At 41.2% G+C, this 24,258-nt stretch overlaps 1 protein-coding gene across 7 annotated transcripts in view; it reads left to right on the top strand.

Moving 5' to 3' along the window:
* EML4 (EMAP like 4) overlaps window positions 1–24,258 on the top strand; it is a 227,630-nt gene that overhangs the window by 105,894 nt on the left and 97,478 nt on the right. The window contains exon 1 of one of the 7 annotated variants that reach the window (XM_056568165.1): window positions 4,074–4,139. The exons of the other annotated variants lie outside the window; for them this stretch is intronic. Within the exon in view, the coding sequence (XP_056424140.1) occupies window positions 4,106–4,139 (34 nt within the window). The 5' untranslated portion in view covers window positions 4,074–4,105. Of the gene's footprint in view, window positions 1–4,073; window positions 4,140–24,258 lie in introns of those variants that run through there. 7 annotated transcript variants of the gene reach the window in all.

Below are 24,258 nucleotides of genomic sequence, written 5' to 3'. Positions count from 1 at the left end.
TTTTATATATATCAACTGGCTCCAGAAAGTTAAACAGATTTGTAAATTACTTCTATTAAAAAATCTTAATCCTTTCAGTACTTATGAGCTTTTGAAGTTAAGGTTGTTGTTTCTGTCGAAGTGCTCTCTGATGACACCTGTCTCGGGAACCGCCCAGTTTAGAAGAGGTTTTCTATGGGGATTTGCTTCGAAACTGGGCGGTTCCCGAGACAGGTGTCATCTGAGAGAACTTAGACAGAAAAGAACAACCTTAACTTCAGAAGCTCATAAGTACTGAAAGGATTAATATTTTTTAATAGAAGTAATTTACAAATCTGTTTAACTTTCTGGAGCCAGTTGATATATACCGTATATTAAAAAAAAAAAGTTTTTTCCTGGATAACCCCTTTAAGGTTCTGCGTGGTATTTCAGTTTAGTTCTTTTGAAGCAGAGTTGCAAAACACAACCTTGACATTCCCAAAAAATTCCGGGCCACAGCAGCCCTGATTGAATCAACGCTAAATCGCTCGTATATATATATATATATATATATATATATATATATATATATATATATATATATATATATATATATGCTGTCACCATTGACAGTAATGCATTTCTGAGCAGATCTGCCGAATTATTTAAATTACTGTGGCAATTTGTCTCTGCCGCAAAAAATTCAGTAGTGCGCACTGTGCAGCGGAATACCATTCACAACAATAGCACTCTGCTGCACCAGAATTCCGAAGCAGAATTTTTGCACGGAACTGAGCATAAGCGTCCAGTTTCCTGCAGAGCCTCCGCAAGAGAGAAAAAGTATTACACAGTGCTTGTTCAGATCAATTTAGTTTCCTGTGTAAGGGTGTGTTCACACCACGGAATCTCCGCAGGGAAATAATGATAAAGAATTCTGCCCGGAGATTTCGGCTGAGCGGCCACTGCCAAAAACATTTGGTGCTAGGACCGTGCGTACCTGCACTGAGGCCATTGACAGAAATGCAGTTCACGCGTAATTCCATGAACAAGCATTCATTCTTTTGGTGGATTTATCTTAGCGGCGGAAAAACGCCACAATGTGAATGTGACAGCGGAAGGCCAATCCACAACAAGGTAAAGGCTTAAAGGGGTACTCCGGTGGAAAACACATGTTATCAAATTAACTGGTCCAAGAAAGTTGTACAGATTTGTAAATTACTTCTATATATTTATCAAAATCTTAATCCTTCTGGTACTTATCAGCTGCTGTATGCTCCAGAGGAAGTTGTGTAGTTCTTCTCAGTCTGACCACAGTGCTCTCTGCTGACATCTCTGTATCAGGAACTGTCCAGAGCAGGAGGAAATCCCCATAACAAACCTCTCCTGCTCTGGACAGTTCCTGACATGGACAGAGGTGTCAGCAGAGAGCACAGTGGTCAGACTGGAAAGAACTTTACAACTTTCTCTGTAGTATACAGCAGCTGATAAGTACTGGGAGGAATAAGATTTTTATGTAGAAGTATTTTACAGATCTGTATACCTTTCTGGCACCAGTTGATTTAACAAATTTTTGAGCGAATTTACAGTAAATTTGATTCGTCACGAACTTCTCGGCTCGGCAGTTGATGACTTTTCCTGCATAAATTAGTTCAGCTTTCAGGTGCTCCCATGGGCTGGAAAAGGTGGATACAGTCCTAGGAGACTCTTTCCTAGGACTGTATCCATCTTTTCCAGCCCACCGGAGCACCTGAAAGCTGAACACATTTATGCAGGATAAGTCAGCAACTGCCGAGCCGAGAAGTTTGCGACGAATCAAATTTACTGTAAGTTCGCTCATCTCTAGTCAGGTCCTCCAGAGGTAGGGACGCTCTTTCTTCTCTACACAGATGAAGATTGGGGTTGTGAGAAGTCCAATCTTCCCGATCCCTCGTTCCTTCGCCTGAGATGGTCAGCAGGCCACTATACACACACGGTATCAACCTACAGTCCAGCTACACAATGGCCCTCATGTACTATTGCAAACCCGACATATTTTGTCAGGTTGTGCGCCATAAATTCTGTCTGCGCCAGAGTTGAAAAAAAAATTAAAATCCATATCTCTCCATTTTACTGAGAGAACCCGAAGAAAGGGGGCGGGGTCACCAAAAAGGGGCATGTCCCCAACAATTTCACAAAAAAAACAACCCAACCCATATTTACTAAGGTTTCCACAGAATATGTGGTGGATTTCCCTACAGATCAGAGCATGTGTAAAAAAAAAAAAAAAAAAAAAAAAAATATGAAAATAAATTAAAAATGTAGGGAAACCTAAGTAAATACCGTGGAAAAAAAATTGTAGGGAATTAATACCCAAAAAGAAACCTACACAACACTCTGAGTAAATCAGAGCCTACATGTCAATCAAATACAAGACCTAACCTACAAAAGATTGACACTGTAATATAATAAATATACTCTGAGGCAGTGGTCTCCAACCTGCGGACCTCCAGATGTTGCAAAACTACAACTCCCAGCATGCCCGGACAGCCAACGGCTGTCCGGGCATGCTGGGAGTTGTAGTTTTGCAACATCTGGAGGTCCGCAGGTTGGAGACCACTGCTCTGAGGGAGATTTATCAAAATCTTTGCATAGGAAAAGTTGCCCAGTTGCCCGTAGCAACCAATCAGATTTCTTCTTTCATTTTTAACAAGGCCTCTGCAAAATGAAAGAAGCGATCTGATTGGTTGCTATGGGCAACTGGGCAACTTTTCCTCTGCACAGGTTTTGATAAATCTCCCCCAGAATCTTTATTGAAAAAAAATGATACAAGACAAAAATAGCCCTCCCGATGGGAGGGCTATTTTTGTCTTGTATAAAAAAAAAATTTCCGATTAAGACTCTATATTGATTATATTAGTGTCAATCTTTTGTAGGTTAGGCCAGTGTTTCCCAACCAGGGTTGTAGTTTTGCAACATCTGGAGGCACCCTGGTTGGGAAACCCTGGGTAAGGCTGCATTCACATCTCGTTTTTGCAATACGGTTCCAGTGAAAAAAAAAGTATGGAACCGTATTGCAAACCGTATGTATAGACATTTTGTAGAAAACGGTATGTCAACCATAGGATCCTGTTGTGTATGTTTTGCACCATTTACGGTTTTATCCGTTTTTTTTCCCGTACATCAAACCGTAGTCTACTACGGTTTCATGTCCGGGTGAAAAACCGGATACAACCCGTATACGTTTTTTTTTTTTTAAATGGTGGTCTATGGGAACCGTACTGAATCGTATGTGTGTACAGTTCCATCCGGTGTGCACAATACGGTTTTGCAGCTTGCACATGCGCAGTGCACGCCAAAAGTTCTTCCCATAAATAGAACAAGAAGAACTTTATTCAAGGACAAACATAAAACTGTATCCTTTTTTTTTTTTTCTTCTTCAAAAAACGTATTAAACCGTATGCAACCGGACATCTGTATATGGTTTAAAACAGACATACTTTTTTTTTTTTTTTTTTTAACAAAAAACCTGATACGGGAACCGTATTGCAAAAACGAGATGTTAATCCAGCCTTAGGGTGCATGCACACCAAATTTTTGCTATACAGTTCCCGTATACCACTTCATGTAAAAAAAACGTATGCATTGACGTAACCTTGTAAACCATATGTCAAGTGCATCATCCGGTTTTGCGTCTTATACTGTTTTGTCCTTTTTTTTTTTTTTTTTTTTACCCGGACCAAAAACCGTAGTCTACCACGTTTTTTTGGTCTGGGTGAAAAACTGAATTAAACCGTATACGTTTTTTTTTTTTTTTTTTACATGAGTCAATTTGAACCGTACAGAACCGTATGTGCGTACGGTTCCATCCGGTTTGCACCATATGGGTTTTCACCTTGCACAGTTTTTTTTTCTTGGTATTTCAATCAAACAAGTGAAACTTTATTAAAAACGGAGTGAAAAGTTAAACACATACGTTTTTTTTCTTTAAAAAACTAATACAACTGGACATCATTTTTCAAACCGTATATGGGCTAAAATTTGTACACACGTTTTGAACAGTTTAGTCTGGTTTTCAGGAATCCGTTTTTCATCAAAAACCTGGTTCGGGAACTGTATTGCAAAAACGTAGTGTGCATGCACCCTTGGCACTATACAACCGAGCTCATTGATGGCCGGAGGGTCTCTGTTATGCTGCCATACAGGTACCATATGCACAAAGCCTAACTGTGTTCTCAATGCCACAATGTTGTCCCCACAATACAGATTGGTCTCCACCTCTGCATGGAAGACCCCTGTGCCGTGTGTGCAAACTCCTTCATTCATTTACTGTCATCACACGGACCTTTAGCCTCCGCACCCGGCGTGCCATCTGCACAACAGCTTGTATTGTGGTGGCGTCTGCCCATGTGGTGATGTCCATCACAGGAGGACGGCAGGCTCCCCTCTGATCTCTACAGAGATTATAGGCAGGGGCAGGCAGAATCCCCCCCCTAAACCCTCTGCAACTGTACGAGCTTTATTTATGGAGGACGTCTTGACAGACATAATCTGTGACAACAGGACAGAGGGGCGTCCATAAATCAGCCCCATCTACCAGGCAGCCCCTCCATTGTCCTTCACATGTAGGTATGACTGGAGCATTGTCATCCCATGAGCATTGGAAAATGGACAGACCCCCAACCAGGGTGCCTCCAGCTGTTGCAAAACTACAACTCCCAGCATGCCCGGACAGCCTTTGGCTGTCCGGGCATGCTGGGAGTTGTAGTTTTGCAGCAGCTGGAGTCACCCTGGTTGGTAAGGCACTGCTTTAGAAGTTCATTGCCAAAAATTGTCAAGGTATTTTTTTTTATTGGTTGTCACTGTTTTTTAAATTGGTTTTCTCGATATCTGGAAAATGTAATCATTCAGTAAGTAGCAATAAAATACCGATTAAAAATGTAAATTTTGCTACTTCCATAAGTAGCAATAAAGTCTCACAATAAAATACAAATAAAAATGTTAATTTGTCTGCACTTCCCGGTCTCACTTTTAGGCTTTGTTCATACATATTTTTGGAGTATATTTAGAGACATTGAGGGAGATTTATCAAAACCTGTCCAGAGGAAGAGTTGCCAAGTTGCCCATAGCAACCAATCAGCTCGCTTCTTTCATTTTTAACAAAGCCTCTGCAAAATGAAAGCAGCGATCTGATTGGTTGCTATGGGCAACTGGGCAACGCTTCCTCTGGACCGGTTTTGATAAAAAATCTCCCCCATTAAAATTGCAGTTTGACACCCCAAGACCTGCCCTTTTCCTCCGGTGAACTCAGTAGGAAGGTGCATGGTAGTTATTTTGGACAGAATTATCTCATTTCATGTGTTTTTTTTAACATGTAAATTCTTCAGAGCACGTAAAAATCACAGAGACATGATTTGCATAAAACACTAGTGTATGTTGAAGAATGACAAAAACTATGTAAAATAAATAATGTGCCACAAAAAGGAAAACAAAAAAGTTTAAACTTGTGATCATAACCTAAGGGTCCCATGACACTGCACAATGTACGCCCTGTATTTCATTCTGTGCACGGCAGGCACCAACTTAAAGGGGTACTCCATTGGAAATTTTTTATATTTTTTTTAAATCCACTGGTGCCAGAAAGGTAAAACAGATTTGTAAATTAAAAAAAGGGGTAAAAAAAAAAACTTCAGCTAACCAAATTATATGTTCAAACAGAGAAGGGTTCATTTGCAGGGAGCACAGGAGGAAACGCCAAGCAATGTCCTTGGTTTATCACAGAGCAATCCAACAAGTGGGGGAAGGGTACTCCAGCTCCACGGAGGGTAAAAATAATTAACTTTAATTCATTACGTCTTAAAATCCAAAACAGACAAAACATAAGGTGCTCAAGTGAGTTATAACCCACGTGTGCCGAGGCGTTTCAAACGATAAAGTTCTTACCGATCCTGTGTTTGTTGTTGTCATATTAGTAACGTGTACCAAGTTTCATGTTAATATCTTTATCCGTTTGGATGTGATGCTGACACACATACACACGCATACACACACACGCACGCACGCATACACACACGCACGCATACACACACGCACGCATACACACACGCACGCATACACACACGCACGCATACACACACGCACGCAGACATATATACACACACACACACACAGACATACACACATACACGCGCATACAGACGCACACACACACACATACACACACACATGCACACGCACACTCACACGCACATGCATACACACACATTCATACACACATTCATACATACGCAAACATTTTCATATATATATAGTTTCATATATATATATATATATATATATATATATATATATATATATATAGACATGTAAATTGTGTAATATACAATACGTAGGTTGCACTACAAGAAAATTCAAAAGACTCATCTATGAACACTTCCATAATTCAGATGCGTTTTCTGTTTCACATTCTATTTCTGGTTTATCTAAGTACATCGCTGAATTTCATCAAGGTGATACGTCTTGCTTGGGGGTATGCGGCATTGAACGAGTTCACCCACCACTAAGGGGTGGAGACTGGTCTTGGGCACTGCTGAAAAGAGAAGGCTTTTGGATACTAGCGCTTGATACAAGGTATCTACTGGGCATGAATTAGAAGAACAATCTAGTATATATACTAATCATTCTTTATATTTACCTGTCGAATTTGAAGTATTGATACATAGTTCAAAGGTTTCAGTTTAGTCTCTGGGCTTTATGTGTATGCAACCGCCTAGGTGTCCTTCCGGATGGAAGAAGTTCCGTTTGGGGAGGAGGAGCATCTGAATTCTGATCGGCACTTCAGTATATAGTCATTGATAGTGAGCGGACCTTATGCCATGACTATGAGCTTTATAGTTTGAAACCCGTCGGTGCACGTGGGTTTTAACTCACTTGAGCACCTTATGTTTTGTTTTTTGTCTGGTTTGGATTACAAGATGTAATGGATTAACGTTCATTATTTTAATAGTCTGTGGAACTGGAGTACCCTTCCCCAACTTGTTGGATTGCTCTGAGATTTGTAAATTACTTCTATTAAAACATCTTAATCCTTCCAGTACTTATCAGCTGCTGTTATGATCCACAGGAAGTTCTTTTTCTTTTTGAATTTCCTTTCTGCCTGACCACAGTGCTCTCTGCTGTCACCTCTGTTCATTTTAGGAACTGTGCAAAGTAGGAGCAAATCCCCATAGAAAACTATCCTGCTCCAGACAGTTCCTAAAATAGACAGAGGTGGCAGCAGAGAGCACTGTGGTCAGGCAGAAAGGAAATACAAAAAGAAAAGAACTTCCTGTGGATCATAGCAGCTGATAAGTACTGGAAAGATTTAGATTTTTTTATTAGAGGTAATTTACAAATCTGTTCAACTTTCTGGCACCAGTTGATTTAAAAAGAAATGTTTTCCAGTGGAGTACCCCTTTAAAGGAGATCTCCAGGATTGGAAAGCTTATCCCTTATCCTAAGGAATAAGGCAATTAGTGTCAGATAGTGGGGGGTCTGAACACTTGGACCACCGCAATCTCCTCTGCAGGGCCCCCCCTCACTTCCTAAATAAGGCATGTCGACCACCACACGAAACGATGGCCACCATGCCCACTCTATGTATCTCTATGGGAGAGCCGGAGCACTACATTCGGGAATCTCAGACTCTCCATAGAGCTGCATGTGCGGTGGTCGGTACGCTCTATTTAGGAGAACCCGGGCCCCGTATGTGAGATGGCTGGGGGTCCTAGCAGTCAGACCCCCCCAACGCTTTGACACTTATCCCCTGTTCTTCGGGATGGAAAAACATATCCCCTCTACCCTGAGTACTACTTTAATCATCCGGAGTGAAGACTAAGATGCCATATCCAGAGACTGCAATGCATTTCTGAGAGGATTCCGCTGAAAGAAAGAAAGCGTGTTCTTTCTTACTGCGGAGACTGGAATTTAAATTTCTGCCATGGAAATTCTGCTGTATGCACAGTGCAGCTGAATACCATTGAAAGCAATGCAAGGCTGCTGCTTTGCAATTTCCGAGCAGAATCCAGTGGAAAAATTGCGCTGTGTGAATGAGCCCTTACTGTCGGACTGCGCTGCGGCTGGTGATTGGCTGATTCATCCAACCACCGGCAACCAGAAAGTGGATTTAGGCGGAGACCGGAGCCTGCCGGCACTATGGGGGACAATTTTTATGGTCTGGAGTTCTCCTTTAATCCTTTCAGTACTTATGAGCTGCTGAAGCTGAGTTGTTCTTTTCTGTCTAAGTGCTCTCTGATGACACATGTCTCGGGAACTGTCCAGAGTAGAAGCAAATCCCTATAGCAAAGCAGAGATGTCAGCAGAGAGCACTGTTGCCTGACAGAAAAGAACTTCAGCAACTGATAATTATTAGAAGGATTAAGATTTTTGTTAATAGACATAATTTACTAATCTGTTTAACTTTCTAGAGCCAGTTGATATATAAATATATATATATATATATATATATATATATATATATATATATATATATAAAATATATATATATAATTTTTTTTTATTTTTTTTTCTGGATAACCCCTTTAAAGTCTGCGAACCATAAAGTTTATAGTGTCTCCTATAAAGGTTGGATGTTTGATTTTTAACACCGCAACTAATTGTTTAGGGAGGGATAAGCCGCTGCCAGAGCTGTCTTACTGGCTTTTTTTTCCCTTCCCCATAGAGAACATGTGACTGTGCCGAATGTTCATGTGTATGGGGAGGTCGGGAGAGAGAACGGTCAGCCGAACCAACCTTTGGCTTACAGTGATTGAATATGGGTTATCCAGGATTAGAAGAACTGACGTTTATCAGCGACCCTTTGGAGTGTTAAAAATAAAAATAAAAAATATATAATATTTTTGTAAATTTTTTTTTTAATATATATTGATACAACCCTTATCTGTGAGATACAAAGATCTCAAAATGTTGCCAAATGTCCATAGTTCTGTATTTGTGCAGGTGATGCTGGTTCCATTCCTGTAGATCTTATTCTTAACCTGTGTCGGGATTGTGTGAGATCTTTACATCAGGTAGATGAGAAGCCATGTGGGCAGAATTCTGTGAAGTCAGGATATTCTGCACCCGCTGGTGCACACAAAGGAAGGAAGTGGTGGGTGGCGTTTGGTTCAACGATATTAGCACAGAAATGCCATTCAGAATCCTCACGTGTCAGATTATTCACCCGGCCGACTGATGGCGGGCGAACTGTAAGCTGTTTAATAAACCCTTCTTTCAGCTGTTGTGTTGGTTTGCTTCTAAAAATATAATTTATAAAAGAAATTCTAAAGACAGCCCCCTCATTAATGGGATTTTCTTGGCTTATCCTTTAATAACCTACTCTTGGGGTACAGTCACGGACATATTCTGCTGCAGATTTGATTTTGTGTATTTCAGCTGTTTATATTGCTCAAATCCGCAACGTGAAATCTGCAGCAGATTATGTGTGTGTGAGCGTAACCCTGACAATATGCCATCAATATGTGAGTCTGGCCACCAATCGGCATCTGCCCGTAGACCTTTAACAACTGACGGATATATGTTCACCCTATAGACGTGCAAACTCTGTATTGCCAGAAGTCCATGGGTTTTCAGAAAGGAAAAGGGAGTAAGATGCTGCCAGCTACTTATCCCATGTAAGAACAAAGGATTAAATGCTGAAATTCAACTAGTCCAATCAATATCTTATACACCTTAAAGCAGTGGTTCCCAACCTGGGGTACAACTACCCCCAGGGGGTACTTGAAGAAAACTAAAACAAAACAGTAATGGAGGCTGCAACCACTGGCCAAGGCCACTTTAAAAGAAATACTAGGGTGATGTCACTGCAGTAAGGAGCGGAGCAGGACGACAGAGGATAAACAAGGGCATCAGGCTACTGTGGGCAGTGACCATCAGCTTGGGAGCTCCTGCAGACCGGGGACCTACTGCTTTCAGCCATTGCAAGAGGTCCCCAGACCAGAGAAGATGTGGGCCACCAAAGTGGGACAGTATGGTGGCCTACAACTAATATATTGGGGATTTTGGGGCCTGGAAACTATATTTGGGGGCCTATAGCTATATTTAGGGGTGCAGAGGGGGCCAAACTACTATGTGGGGACACACAGTGGGTATTACTGTGTGAGGCAATACACATGGGGAGCTTGTAAAGTGGTGGAGATTGGAGCCTAAATGTAGGTTTGCTTGTTCTGCAGAGAAGTCTTGTCTGGGAGAAATCTTAAGAGCTGATTTGTGCGATGTATTGAGTGATGTAAAGGATCAGGACTACATAGTGTGTTCGTAGTCTGTTACTATGGAGACACAAGAGTCTGTATAGGAGCTGTGTACATTAAAGGGGTACTCCGGTGAAAACCTTTTTTCTTTTAAATCAACTGGTGGCAGAAAGATAAACATTTGTGAATTACTTCTATTAAAAAATCTTAATCCTTCCAGTACTTATTAGCTGCTGAAGGCTACAGAGGAAATTCCTTTCTTTTTGGAACACTGATGACATCACTAGCACAGTGCTCTCTGCTGACCTCTCTGTCCATTTTAGCAACCATGCATAGCAGCTGTATGCTAAGGGCAGCATGGTGGCTCAGTGGTTAGCACTGCTGCCTTGCAGCGCTGGGGCCTTGGGTTCAAATCCCACTAAGGACAACAATAAATAAAGCATTATTAATATTATAATAACGTCAGCAGAGAGAACTGTGGTCGTGATGTCATCAGAGAGCATTCCAAAAAGAACAGAAATTTCCTCTGTAGTATTAAGCAGATAAGTACAGGAAGGATTAAGATTTTTTAATAGAAGTAATTTACAAATATGTTTAACTTTCTGCCACCAGTTGATTTAAAAGAAAAAAGGTTTTCACCGGAGTACCCCTTTAAGTTCTAAAAGATTTAAAATCGTGACTACTCTACCAAGTTTCTTCATTTCTGTCATAGTCCTGTTCATAGTGAACATGTCGGTTTCCTTTCTTCTCTCCTTCGTTATGAAAGGGAAAGGTTAAAAAAACAACAAGTTCTGCTTTTTTTTTTCTTTCTGGTAATTGGAGAGGGGGGGGGGATTTTAAGACATCAGACATGTGAAAACTCCTTCGGGAAAACAAAATAAAAAGATTCGAAACAACGAGAATACATCTGCTAAAGTGCTGCGGACGCCCGAGAATTGCACTTTTTTTTTAAGCAGTGGTCGTATTATTATTATTATTCTTGTAAGTGGAGATCGTACTTGTCTTGATTTATATCTTAATCATTACTTCTCTACTTGGTATTACTATGTATTTAGGTTTTTATGACCTTTTTTCCAGCTTTTTATTTATTTTTTTTTTTTTTTGGCGCGTTCAATTAAGAGAAAAGCTTGTTTCATATACAGCAGCAATTTCTATAAATCATCCAAATAGTTGAGATAAAGCTGTGATCATAGGATCGATTTCCTGATTTCCTCATCATGCAGCAGACTTCCCGACACTGATCCAAATAAAATGTGCTTTACGCAGCAGTTTTTTCTTTTTTTGTTTTTTCACTTTTTATTTTCTTTCTTTTTATTTTCTTTTTCTTTTTTTCTTTTCACCCCATTAACTAGAATTTCAAAGCAAACAGTACATGTCTTTTTAGGTCTCCTCCATGATACACATTGTAATTCCAGGCAAAACCTTTTTTATATATATATATCAACTGGCTCCGGAAAGTTAAACAGATTTGTAAATTACTTCTATTTAAAAAATCTTAATCCTTCCAATAGTTATTAGCTTCTGAAGTTTTCTGTCTAACTGCTCAATGATGATGTCACGTCCCAGGAGCTGTGCATGATGGGAGAATATCCCCATAGGAACTGCACAGCTCCCGGGACGTGAGTCATCAGAGAGCAGTTAGACAGAAAACAACAACTCAACTTCAGAAGCTAATAACTATTGGAAGGATTAAGATTTTTTAATAGAAGTAATTTACAAATCTGTTTAACTTTCCGGAGCCAGTTGATATATATAAAAAAGTTTTGCCTTGGAATACCCCTTTAATGTTGCCTTCACATAAGCCTATCTGGTTAGTGGGGGGTGCATTTTTGCGTTTTACACTCCTGCCCGACATTGGAATTGTTCATGCTTGTAAAAAAGAGCAATTTCGGTAATGGGTAAAGTACTGGGTAATTGCTTCTAATTCCAGTCCCAAATAGATGAGGTAGTACGGCAAAGCATCGGTTTTACAGTGATTGTAATTTTTTAGGTACAACATTTTTTTGTTGCTTTTATTTTATATTATATCCTTTTATGTCTTTTTTTTTTCTTTTACAGTCTTCCACATTTAATACATATTAAAGGAAATCTGTCACGTTAAAAATAAAAATGTCATCCAATCTGTGTAAATCATCTTTATAGAGTAGTGTTTCCCAACCAGGGTGCTTCCAGCTGTTGCAAAACTACAACTCCCAGCATGCCCGGGCAGCCCTTGGCTGCCCAGGCATGCTGGGAGTTGTAGTTTTGCAACAGCTGGAGGCATCCTGGTTGGAAAATGGTGCTTTAGAGGTATTTGCTGACATTTTACAGTAAATACCTCCCACCCCTTGTTTTTAACCCCTTAAGTAGAGATGAGCGAACTTACAGTAAATTCGACTTGTCAGGAACTGCTCGGCAGTTGATGACTTTTCCTGCATAAATTAGTTCAGCTTTCCGGTGCTCCGGTGGGCTGGAAAAGGTGGATACAGTCCTAAGAGACTCTTTCCTAGGACTTTATCCACCTTTTCCAGACCACCGGAGCACCTGAAAGCTGAACTAATTTACGCAGGATAAGCCATCAACTGCCGAGCCGAGAAGTTTGTGACGAATCGAATTTACTGTAGGTTCGCTCATCTCTACCCTTAAGGAATAATGGACAATGGACATTATGGTTTATCCTGGTGCCCGGATACTTAACGCACCAGAATGGGTCTGTGGATGGAAAAATAAGAGTTATGTCTTTTATGTCTCCACCCCCCAGTGGTCATTACAGGCAACCAAAATTTAGCTTTCTTTGTTTTTTTTGTTTTTCATACTGCTACATTTGCACCAAAATGGTACTTCTCTTAGTTTTTTGTAAAAAATTAAAACAAAGAAAATCCTATTTCCAGTAAAAATAAATAAAAAATCTGGTCTTTTTAGTTTTGAAGGTGTATTTTTCTTTAACACCATGTTCGTTCCATGGTTATTTAGGTGTTACTTGTATCAGGATAGAGTGGTGTAGACGTCTGCACACCTTAGATGTTGACAGCTCGCTCTGTCCTCTCCTACAGCCGGTGCCATGGTGCTATCCTGGCTTGTTATTCCAGCTGTCCATCCTCACTGGAGGCTCAGGGAGGCTGTGAATGTGTTTATGTCTGTCCCCTGATGGTGGGAAACGATTAGGGCTCATTTTAAGGATGACCCAGGCATTTATAGTCCAGATGTTGTCTAAGCCTCTAGTGTTGGAGAAACCATCAGCAAACTACAGATGGTGGGAAGCCTGGGGTCATCTTGTCCAAAGTCTAGTTGCATTAGCGTTATCTGATTTTGTTATTTAGTCTTATTAGGATTGTTCAGCTCAAAATAATAGTCTACACTGTTATAGTAGGTGTAGAGGTCTACCACCTTTTACAGTGTAACAGTTCTTTTTGTCTGTCTGGTGGTTGTGGATTGCTGGTGTTGATGGGGCTGGTTGTGGATTGCTGGTGGTGTTGGGGCTGGTTGTGGATTGCTGGGGGTGTTGGGGCTGGTTGTGGATTGCTGGTGGTGTTGGGGCTGGTTGTGGATTGCTGGTGGTGTTGGGGCTGGTTGTGGATTGCTGGTGGTGTTGGGGCTGGTTGTGGATTGCTGGTGGTGTTGATGGGGCTGGTTGTGGATTGCTGGTGTTGATGGGGCTGGTTGTGGATTGCTGGTGTTGATGGGGCTGGTTGTGGATTGCTGGTGTTGATGGGGCTGGTTGTGGATTGCTGGTGTTGGGGCTGGTTGTGGATTGCTGGTGTTGGGGCTGGTTGTGGATTGCTGGTGGTGTTGGGGCTGGTTGTGGATTGCTGGTGGTGTTGGGGCTGGTTGTGGATTGCTGGTGGTGTTGGGGCTGGTTGTGGATTGCTGGTGGTGTTGGGGCTGGTTGTGGATTGCTGGTGGTGTTGGGGCTGGTTGTGGATTGCTGGTGGTGTTGATGGGGCTGGTTGTGGATTGCTGGTGTTGATGGGGCTGGTTGTGGATTGCTGGTGTTGATGGGGCTGGTTGTGGATTGCTGGTGTTGATGGGGCTGGTTGTGGATTGCTGCTGTTAATGGGGCTGGTTGTGGATTGCTGGTGTTGATGGTGGTGTCGATGGTTGGGGATGGTGGTGGTGTTAGTGGTGCTGGTTGTGGATGTTGTTGGGTTTTGTCATATTGGAAATACTGGCAGATCACCTTGGCTTTGTGCAGATTGTAGTCTGTAGCGAGTTGTCCAATTCCTCTACACAAGGACGAAAAGTTAAACTTTTAAAAGTAGAAATTATAACTTGTATGTTTTAGCATTTGTGCTTATCTGAGCTACCAGAGTTGTAAAATTACATCAGCGCTGTGCATCCAAAAGAGTCCAATTTGTGGAGTAAAATCTCTGTGATGGTCCATATCAGGAATAGAAGGCATCATACATGGGAGCGCATTGCAGGTTTATTTTTGGAGTATTTATGACAATGGTCTCCAAACTGTAAACCTCCAGCTGTTGCCAAACTACAACTCCCAGCATACCCGGACAGCCGTTGGTCTGTGAGCTTGAACCATTGACATAACCTAAACCGAAGGGACCATGTTGTTTTGAGAGATCTCATCCCCATGACTATTCGAAAATTCTAAGCTGAAATACAGTGAAAACTCTCCAAAAGGCTACCTCATTGAGAAGACCCACGCCTTGTCCAGACCAGGTTTTTTTTTTGTTACAGATTTGCATATATTATGCATACTGACTGTTCTTAAAGGAAGATTACCCCCCATAGATGAGTGCAAATTGTGTGGCCGTCTCAGAGGGTACGTTAACACGGGAGGTTACGTGCATGTTTTCTGTTTAGGGTCTCACTCACTGTCGGTGTTCCGTGGTTTATTTTCCGCTGCTGAAAATTTGCAGCAGACCCCATTTAGGGGGTCAAACCCGCAGCGGGAAACATGCTCCTTACCCGCCCAAGTGAATGTACCCTCAATGGGGCTACAATACCTGTAGATATTATGTTAAAATTCTCTACATTTTTTTTTTTTTTTAGATAATTGACCATCGGTGTTGGGATTTGTTTCCTTGGTCATTTTGTCCCAGCGAAGACCCAACTGCACTTTTTTTTTGTTTTTTTTTGTATCCGCCGTCCACTTTTTTTGGTAACTTTTTAGCACACATGTTTGTGATTAAAGTTCATGGTGACTTTTGTACAATACGTTTCAAGGGTGTATTCACATAATCATTGGAGCATACAGCAGCAGGATTTACCGGGAGAATTTAAAAGCTGGCTGCTGCCCCGCCGTACCCTATTTTTTTTTTCAATAAGCTGGACAGTCAGCTCATTTCTTAACCGTATCCGTTTTTGTTTGCCAGATTGAAACCTCAGAAGACCAAGGTTTTCAGTCCGGCAACAAAAACTAATATGGCCCACCACTAGTCACTATCTGCCTCGGTCCATCTCATTAAAATTGAAGGGGTACAGTGCAGGTCTGGCTACTGTATGCCCAAATCGTGATGTGAATGAAGCCTAAATCTGTTTTTTGTTGCCCAAAAATATAATCAATATCCCTCACCTAGTATAAATACTCCAAGACCGTAGACATGACCCCCCAAAAAAATAAAAAAAAATAAAAATGAATTACAGCCGCACATCCACGATTTGTATTTTGATCTACTGGTTTCTCAGCATAATTTAATAAACATTAACAGGTTTTTATTATACATTTTGATGAAAAAGTACAAGCCCACTCGTCATGTCAAGGCCACCGAGTGGGTCCCTAACCTAACACTGGTGAAGCGAGCACTGCCTCCGAGACACCAAGCCCACAGGGGGAACGACCCAGAGGCCAGGCAGCCCCACTGCCGCCTGACCATGCCACCGTCTTCAGCCTCACCGCCCCACAGACAAAGCATTACAGCAACAATGGCCGCCAAGAACCACACCAGTGTGAAGACCTACCATGTGCTCCCTGCCAGAGGGCTGGCAGAATGCCAGGAGGAAACCCATATGCAGGGTCCTGCCAATTAAAAAGAAAGCCTGGGCATTTTTAATTAGCAGGACGATCGGCTATGTTTCAGTTTCTCAATTTTAGTTTTTTGGGGTCATGCTACAAAATTTAAGTCAGTTATAAAATAAAAATGAGGAAAGAAACATGCGGCTACCGTAGGAAAAAGATCCCCATGCCTTACACTACTCAACAGGGCATTGTCATCTGTTCTAATCGTAACTTAAAGGGTTTCTCCACCATAAGGTGATTTTAGTATGTACCTGGCAGACAGTAATGGACATGCTTAGGAAGGATCTGCGCTTGTCTTGGGGCTAAATGGCTATGTTGTGAGATTACCATAACGCTGTGGCTAGCTTTTTGTGAACTGGTTTTTCCTTTTTTGTTTTCTCTTTTGCCTACAAAACCCATAATTCCATTTTCCTCCCTCACACACATTAGCCACCCCACCCATTGGAACATAAATGAGCTGCATCCATTCAAAAGACCTGTGGTTTTCAATCAGGGTGCCTACAACTGTTGCATTAGTTCCAGATTGACTTCTCTCCTACCAAGCGATCGCTCCACCTATTGAAGCAGACAGGCTCCCTGTCATCAGCTGACTAGTGAGTCGGGTCTCGGCCGCATTGGAGCCTGGGAAAAAATCTGAGACAACAGTCATTTTGTATGCTGGTAAAAATAAATATTGGGGTGAAAATCACAGAAGAATTGTGAGAAAACCGTCACACACAGGTACAGACACTATATTATGAACTACAATAACATTACAGCCGCTGTAGCATAGTCAAATAAAAATAAAAAATCCTGGAATACCCCTTTAACCCTTCAATGCATAAAAATGCACCAAATCTTTTATCTGCGACATATTCAATTACTGTTCAGCTCTTGCACAGAAGAGGATGTACTCAGGGCCGGCCAAGAAAGCTGCAGAGACTTGATGTTGTAATATTTACATACATGGGCAGCTGGGGTAAAAAATGCCAAAAATGTCTCCTAGGTGCTGTAAAGTACGGTGTTTAGTCTCCTTAGATATATACTGATAAGGCCAGCAAAGGCAAGAGTACGGAGTAATCGAGCTCCGGAATATCTACAGTACCATTAACTGGTCCATTACCATGGAAACTGCTTTCTCTGTTGCTTGAAAAATTATTGTAGAATTTCCAGTTTGTTTATCCTGTGTCTATGGGATAATGATATCCAAGGCCTTGATGAACTTAGCATTTGCTTATATTGCTATATTACGAATATATTTTTGCTGAAAGCGTACGTGTGTGTGTGTATGTATGTATATGTATGTGTATGTATGTATGTATGTATATATATGTATGTGTGTATGTATGTATGTATATGTATGTATGTATATATGTATATATGTATATATGTATATATGTATATATGTATGTATGTATGTGTATGTATGTATATATATGTATGTGTATATATATATATATATATATATATATATATATATATATGTATGTGTATGTATGTATATATATATATATATATATATATATATATATATATATATATATATATATATATATATATATATATATATATATATATATATATTTTTTTTTTTTTTTTAAAGGGATGTACCGAACGGGAAATTTTTGACCGAAAATTTAGGCAGTGCTTGGCAGAAAACCGAAAATGCATTGCTCCACCCACTTTTTTTTACTTTTTTTAAAAAATGGTTTTCTATATAACTTTTTTTTTAATTTTTCTGTATATGAGGATGTATGAGGGCTTGCGCCGTGATCTGTAATTTTTATTGGTAAGACTGCAACTCCCAGCATGCTTGGACAGCTGAAGGCTACTACCCAGCTCTCCTAGACTCCTGAATGGCCTATCGGACTGGACCCTGATTTTGTAGTGCAGTGTTTCCCAACCAGGGTGCCTCCAGCCGGTGACCTTTCAGTATAAGCTGCCCTGTGTGTGTACATGAGGAGAGGCATTATTTCTAGCCATTATATAACTTGGATATGAAATTTTTCAGCAGATTTCTGCTCTGCAGGCTCCATCTATAATTTGAAGTTCTTCCAGAGCTGGTGGGCGGAGCTCCCTCCTGCCACCTCCATTGTATTGCTTGTTTTGCACATGCAGGACAAAGCTAAGGTCATTTTCAGAGAGATATACTTGAGCAGCAGGAGGGGGTGGGAGGGAAAAAGTTTGAGAGCAGGAGAAAGAAGCATTTTTGTCTAATAAGATATATTACAAAGTTTCTTATATTCGCTTGTACTATTGATCTATGCAAAGTTTGTTCAAATGACACAGTGCCTATTTAAGCATAAAACATTATTTTGTCTGGGTCCGACTGTCTGGGTGTCTTTAAACGGTTACTTATTATAACAGTTTAACAGTCTGTGCCCTCCATATATTGCTAGTTCTCAGTGCACGTGGATGTTTTTACCTCTTTGTGTTAGTGATGCCCATTTGCGCCCAACTGGGCATGGAACATATGGAATATATGAAGAGCCATGAAGAATCTATATCAATGTGTATATCCCCTATGTGGTTGACTTGTTGACCACTGTGCGCAGTAAGAGCAAGAACTTTTCATAGTATTTTTTTTCATGTATTCTCCGTATTTATTTTTTTTTTTTTAAATGAACTGGTGCCAGAAAGTTAAACAGATTTGTAAATTACTTCTCTTAAAAAAATCTTTATCCTTCCAGTAATTATTAGCAGCTGTATGCTACAGAGGAAATACTTTGCTTTTTGAATTTTTTTTTTTTTGTCTTGTCCACAGTGCTCTCTGCTGACACCTCTGTCCATGTCAGGAACTGTCTAGGTTTGCTATGAGGATTTTCTCCTACTCTGGACAGTTCCTGATACGGGCATCAGGTGTCAGCAGAGAGCACTGTAGACAAGAAAAAAAAGAAATTCAAAAATTTCCTCTGTAGCATACAGCTGCTAAAAAGTACTGGAAGGATAAAGATTTTTTTAATAGAAGTCATTTACAGATCTGCTTAACTTTCTGGCACCAGTTAATTTAAAAAAATGTTTTTCCACCGGAGTACTTTTTTTTTTTAAAGTGGTACTCCACCCCTAGCATCTTATCCCTTATCCAAAGGATAGGGGATAAGATGTCAGATCGCGGGGTTCCCGCTGCTAAGGACCCCCGGGATCTATGCTGCATCGTCCAGATATCATTACTGCACAGAGCAAACTTGCTCTTTGCAGAATGACCGGCGATACGGGGGCCAGAGCATTGTGACGGCTCCGCCCCCTTTATGCAAGTTTATGGGAGGGGGCGTGATGCCGCCACGCCCCTTCCCATAGACTTGTATTGAGGGGTTGGGCCGTGATGTTATGAGGGGCGGAGACGTGACGTCACGATGCTCCGGCCCCCCAAGTTTGCTCTGTGCAGTAATGATAGCGGGACGCTGCAGCGGAGATCCCGGGGGTCCCCAGCGATCCGGCATCTTATCCCCTATCCTTTTGGAAAGAGGATAAGATGCTAGGGACGGAGTACCCCTTTAAGGACTAATTTCCCATGAACTCGTGGTGTTTTGAAGCTGCAGTGAGCAGCATTATTACTCATACAGCCCGATACATAAAGCCATCACAACCAGGTCTGCTCTGTGCAGGGAATGCCAGTAAGTGTCGAGGCTTGTCTGCTCCCAGCACCTTCCTTTGTTACATTCTTCTGCTGGAAAACTTCAAATAGTTTACTGTGTGTGGGACTCTCCGAAGAAAGAATTAGTTGAGTCTGCACAAGCTTTGTGGTCGGAGGCCCCCCTGATACATGATATCCGTACCTGTGAGAAAACAGAACCTGTTTACATTGTGCAGTCCTCTACTGTTTTATCATTTCTTAAGCACCTGGTAAACGTCTTTCGGTACAGATTATGATTTTCAAGGGCACGTTCACATGGATGAACTTCATGCAGATTTCCTAGTGCAATCGGACCATATTCGGTGCCGAAATCTGTGTTAACTCCTGCTCCCAACCCCATCACATTATGGTATAATGGGAGTCTTCCACAGGCTTTACATGAGTCTCCAGGACAGTGGCCTCCAGCTGTTGCAAAACTACAACTTCCAGCATCCCCGGACAGCCAACGGCTGGGAGTTGTAGTTTTGCGACAGCTGGAGGTTCACAGTTTGGAGACCACTGGTCTAGGTAAAGCTGTAACTCTAACTAAATTTAAATATTTTCTCTGCAGCTCTGCTTTCCCTGATTGGCTTCTGTGTATGAGCACAAGCCTGTTGCAATCATAATAGTAGGTCAGTGTATAAACATGGCTTCCTTAATGTGAGATAAACAGAAAAAAAAATCCATAAAAACATTCATATACATGTATGTGTATTTATGTTTATGTGTATATCTTAATTTTTTTATTTGATTTAAAATAGGTGTGTGTGTGTGTGTCTGTCTGTGTGTGTGTGTATATATATATATATATATATATATATATATATATATATATATATATATATATATTATAAATTCCAATGGCGCAGCACTCCAATAAAAAAAGTGCATTTATTCACACATATCTCAATACAGCAACGTTTCTGCTCAAGCCTCAATTTTTATTGGAGTGCTGCGCCATTGGGATTTTTTGTCTAAAGGAAACCCTGATCAGGCTTTGGACGCTGGCACCCTTTTTTTTGGGACTGAGCTGTGCTGCAAATATATTCTACCACACACACCACACACCACACACCACACACACACACCACACACACACACACCACACACACACACACCACACACACACACACACATATACACACACACACATATACACACACACACACATATACACACACACACACATATACACACACACACACATATACACACACACACACATATACACACACATATACACACACATACACACATACACACACACACATATACACACACACACACACACAATCATGGCCGTAAATGTTGGCACCACTGAAAATTTTTCAAGAAAGTGAAGTATTTCTCACAGAAAAGGATTGCAGTAACACATGTTTTGCTATACACATGTTTATTCCCTTTGTGTGTATTGGAACTAAACCAAAAAAAGGAGGGAAAAAAAGCAAATTGGACATAATCTCACACCAAACTCCAAAAATGGGCTGGACAAAATAATTAGCACCCTTAACTTAATATTTGGTTGCACAACCCTTTGGAAAAATAACTGAAATCGGTGTCTTCCTATAACCATCAATAAGCTTCTTGCCCCTCTCAGCCGGAATGTTGGACCACTCTTCCTTTGCAAACTGCTCCAGGTCTCTCTTATTGGAAGGCGCCTTTTCCCAACAGCAATTTTAAGATCTCTCCACAGGTGTTCAATGGGATTTAGATCTGGACTCATTGTTGGCCACTTCAGAACTTTCCAGCGCTTTGTTGCCATACATTTCTGGGGCTTTTTGACGTATGTTTGGGGTCATTATCCTGCTGGAAGACCCAAGATCTCGGACGCAAACCCAGCTTTCTTACACTGGGCTGTACAGTGCAAAATCAATTGGTAATCTTCACATTTCATGATGCCTTGTACACATTCAAGGCACCCTGTGCCAGAGGCAGCAAAACAACCCCAAAACATCATTGAACTTCCACCATATTTCACTGTAGATCCTGTGTTCTTTTCTTTGTAGGCCTCATTCCATTTTCGGTAAACAGTAGAATGATGTGCTTTACCAAAAAGCTCTGTCTTGGTCTCATCTGTCCACAAGACATTTTCCCAGAAGGATTTTGACTTAAGTTCATTTTGGCAAAATGTAGTCTTGCTTTTTTATGTCTCTGTGTCAGCAGTGGGGTCCTCCTGTGTCTCCTGCCATATAGTTTCATTTCATTTAAATGTCGACGGATAGTTTGCACTGACACTGATGCTCCCTGAGCCTGCAGGACAGCTTGAATATCTTTGGAACTTGTTTGGGGCTGCTTTTCCACCATCCAGACTATCCTGCGTTGACACCTTTCATCAATTTTTCTCTTCTGTTTACGCCAAGGGAGATTACCTACAGTGCCATGGGTTGCAAACTTCTTGATAATGTTGTGCACTGTGGACAAAGGCAAATCTAGATCTCTGGAGATGGACTTGTAACCTTGAGATTGTTGATATTTTTCCTCAATTTTGTTTCTCAAGCCCTCAGTTCTCTTTTTTTCCTCTTTCTATTGTCCTTGCTTAGTATGGCAGACACAATGCAAAGACTAAGTGAACTTCTCTCCTTTTTATCTGCTTTCAGGTGTGATTTTTATATTGCCCACACCTATTACTTGCCCCAGGCGAGTTTAAAGGAGCATCACATGCTTGAAACAATCTTGTTTATCCACAATTTTGAAAGGGTGCCAATAATTTTGCCCAGCCCATGTTTGGAGTTTGGTGTGACATTATGTCCAAATTTGCTTTTTTTAAAAAAAAAATTTTTTTTTTACCCCCTCCCTTTTTTGGTTTAGTTCCAATTAGAGCTGGGCAAAGTTACAGTACTTCAATTCTGCACGAACCTAGAGCCTTCTAGGATTGTATCCACCTTTTCCAGCCCATCGGAGCACCTGAAAGCTGAACTAAATTATGTAGGCTATTTATATATAATAGTGTGTGTGTGTGGCCAAGTGAGCTACTGGAATAGAGGCCATAAAGTGATCAGGGAATATTTATGGAAAGGTTTGTGGAGGAGACCAGAACACTGACACGCCTCTTTGACTCTTCAGACAGCAAAATAATTTTTTTTTTTTTAAATATTGGGCCCATGGACAAGCTAATAGGTATAGTTACTCTCCTTGTTCCCAGTGCTACATAACCGTACTAGCAGTTTAGGGTATAGTCATACATGTGTATTCGGCTGCAGATTTTCTAATGGTAAGACTACTTTCACACCACCGAATCTTCACTCATTTAACCTCTGGGCGCAGATTTCGAGGGTGGACAGTGTTGACTGAATCAGTCCTCGTTAGGACCAAGGGGACGTTGCCGGTCCACATAGATGGCTTCTGCTGAACTAATGAACATGTTCTGGTGAGCAGTAGGTCACGGGAGATTTGGGTTTCTCTTTGTTTGAGGCACAGGACATTCCTACATTTGAGTAGGCATCCCAGCCTAACCCTAAGAGTGCCATGTTGGTCTGACACCATCACGGCAGTGATTTTCGTCTAGCATTGCAAGGAATCTTTTTCCCCACCCTAAACCTTTCTGTTAAATTGACAGATGGATTAAATATGGCTTTTCTCCGGTTTCCTCTGGATCAGCCCTACAAGTTTACAATTACAGGTTGAGCTAAACTGCTGAGTAACCTGACCGCCACGTGAAACTCAAGTGTAGTGAACCCTTATGGCAGAGACAGACAAATTACTGGAGATGGTATCCATATGATACCCCGGTACCAATATATACTGGAGGGTACAGTTACACTCAATAACCCCTTGGAGTCATGGCTGGTGTAAGTCTTTAGCCTATTTTTTCAATATAGCCATATGAAGACTTTTTTTTTTTTTTTTGTGTGTGTGAGGAGTTGTATTCTGGCATCTTGACATACTTTGTTTTGAGGGATGGGAATGAAGAAAACCAGCACAAAAGCAGCAGCACTCTTGCTAAATAAATATATTCTATACATACCAAGAGTTCTGCTGCAGCTTTTTATATATATATATATATATATATATATATATATATATATATATATATAATATATATATATTGCACTGATCTGTGTATGACAGTCATTTCACCAAAAATATTTTCACTTAGAATTTTTGTAGTAAGCACTGACTGACTTCTCCGCTCCGGGCCCGGACTAGTGACGTTGCCTTGACTATGATGCACAGGGACGTTCATGCACAGGTATGTCTGCTGCGCACGGACGTCCCTGTGCGTCATCGTCAAGGCAACGTCACTAGTCCGGGCCCGGAGCGGAGAAGAGGGACCGCCCGGAACGACTAACCCTCCCCACCGGACGGTCCCTACAGCATAGATGGCCCGGACCAGCTCACCCTACCGTCCCGCCGAGGGGAGGTGAGTAGAAAACTAAAGGGGGGTCTGGATGATGACGAAGGCCGCAGTGTTCTTCAACCTGTGGACCTCCAGATGTTTCAAAACTACAACTCCCAGCATGCCCAGACAGCCGATGACTGTCCGGACAGGCTGGGAGTTGTAGTTTTGCAACATCTGGAGGTCCGCAGGTTGA

The sequence above is a fragment of the Hyla sarda genome, chromosome 3 (assembly GCF_029499605.1).
Source record: "Hyla sarda isolate aHylSar1 chromosome 3, aHylSar1.hap1, whole genome shotgun sequence".
NCBI lineage: Eukaryota > Metazoa > Chordata > Amphibia > Anura > Hylidae > Hyla > Hyla sarda.
Note: the sequence above shows the minus strand (reverse complement) of the source record. Positions and strands in the feature narration are given on the sequence as shown.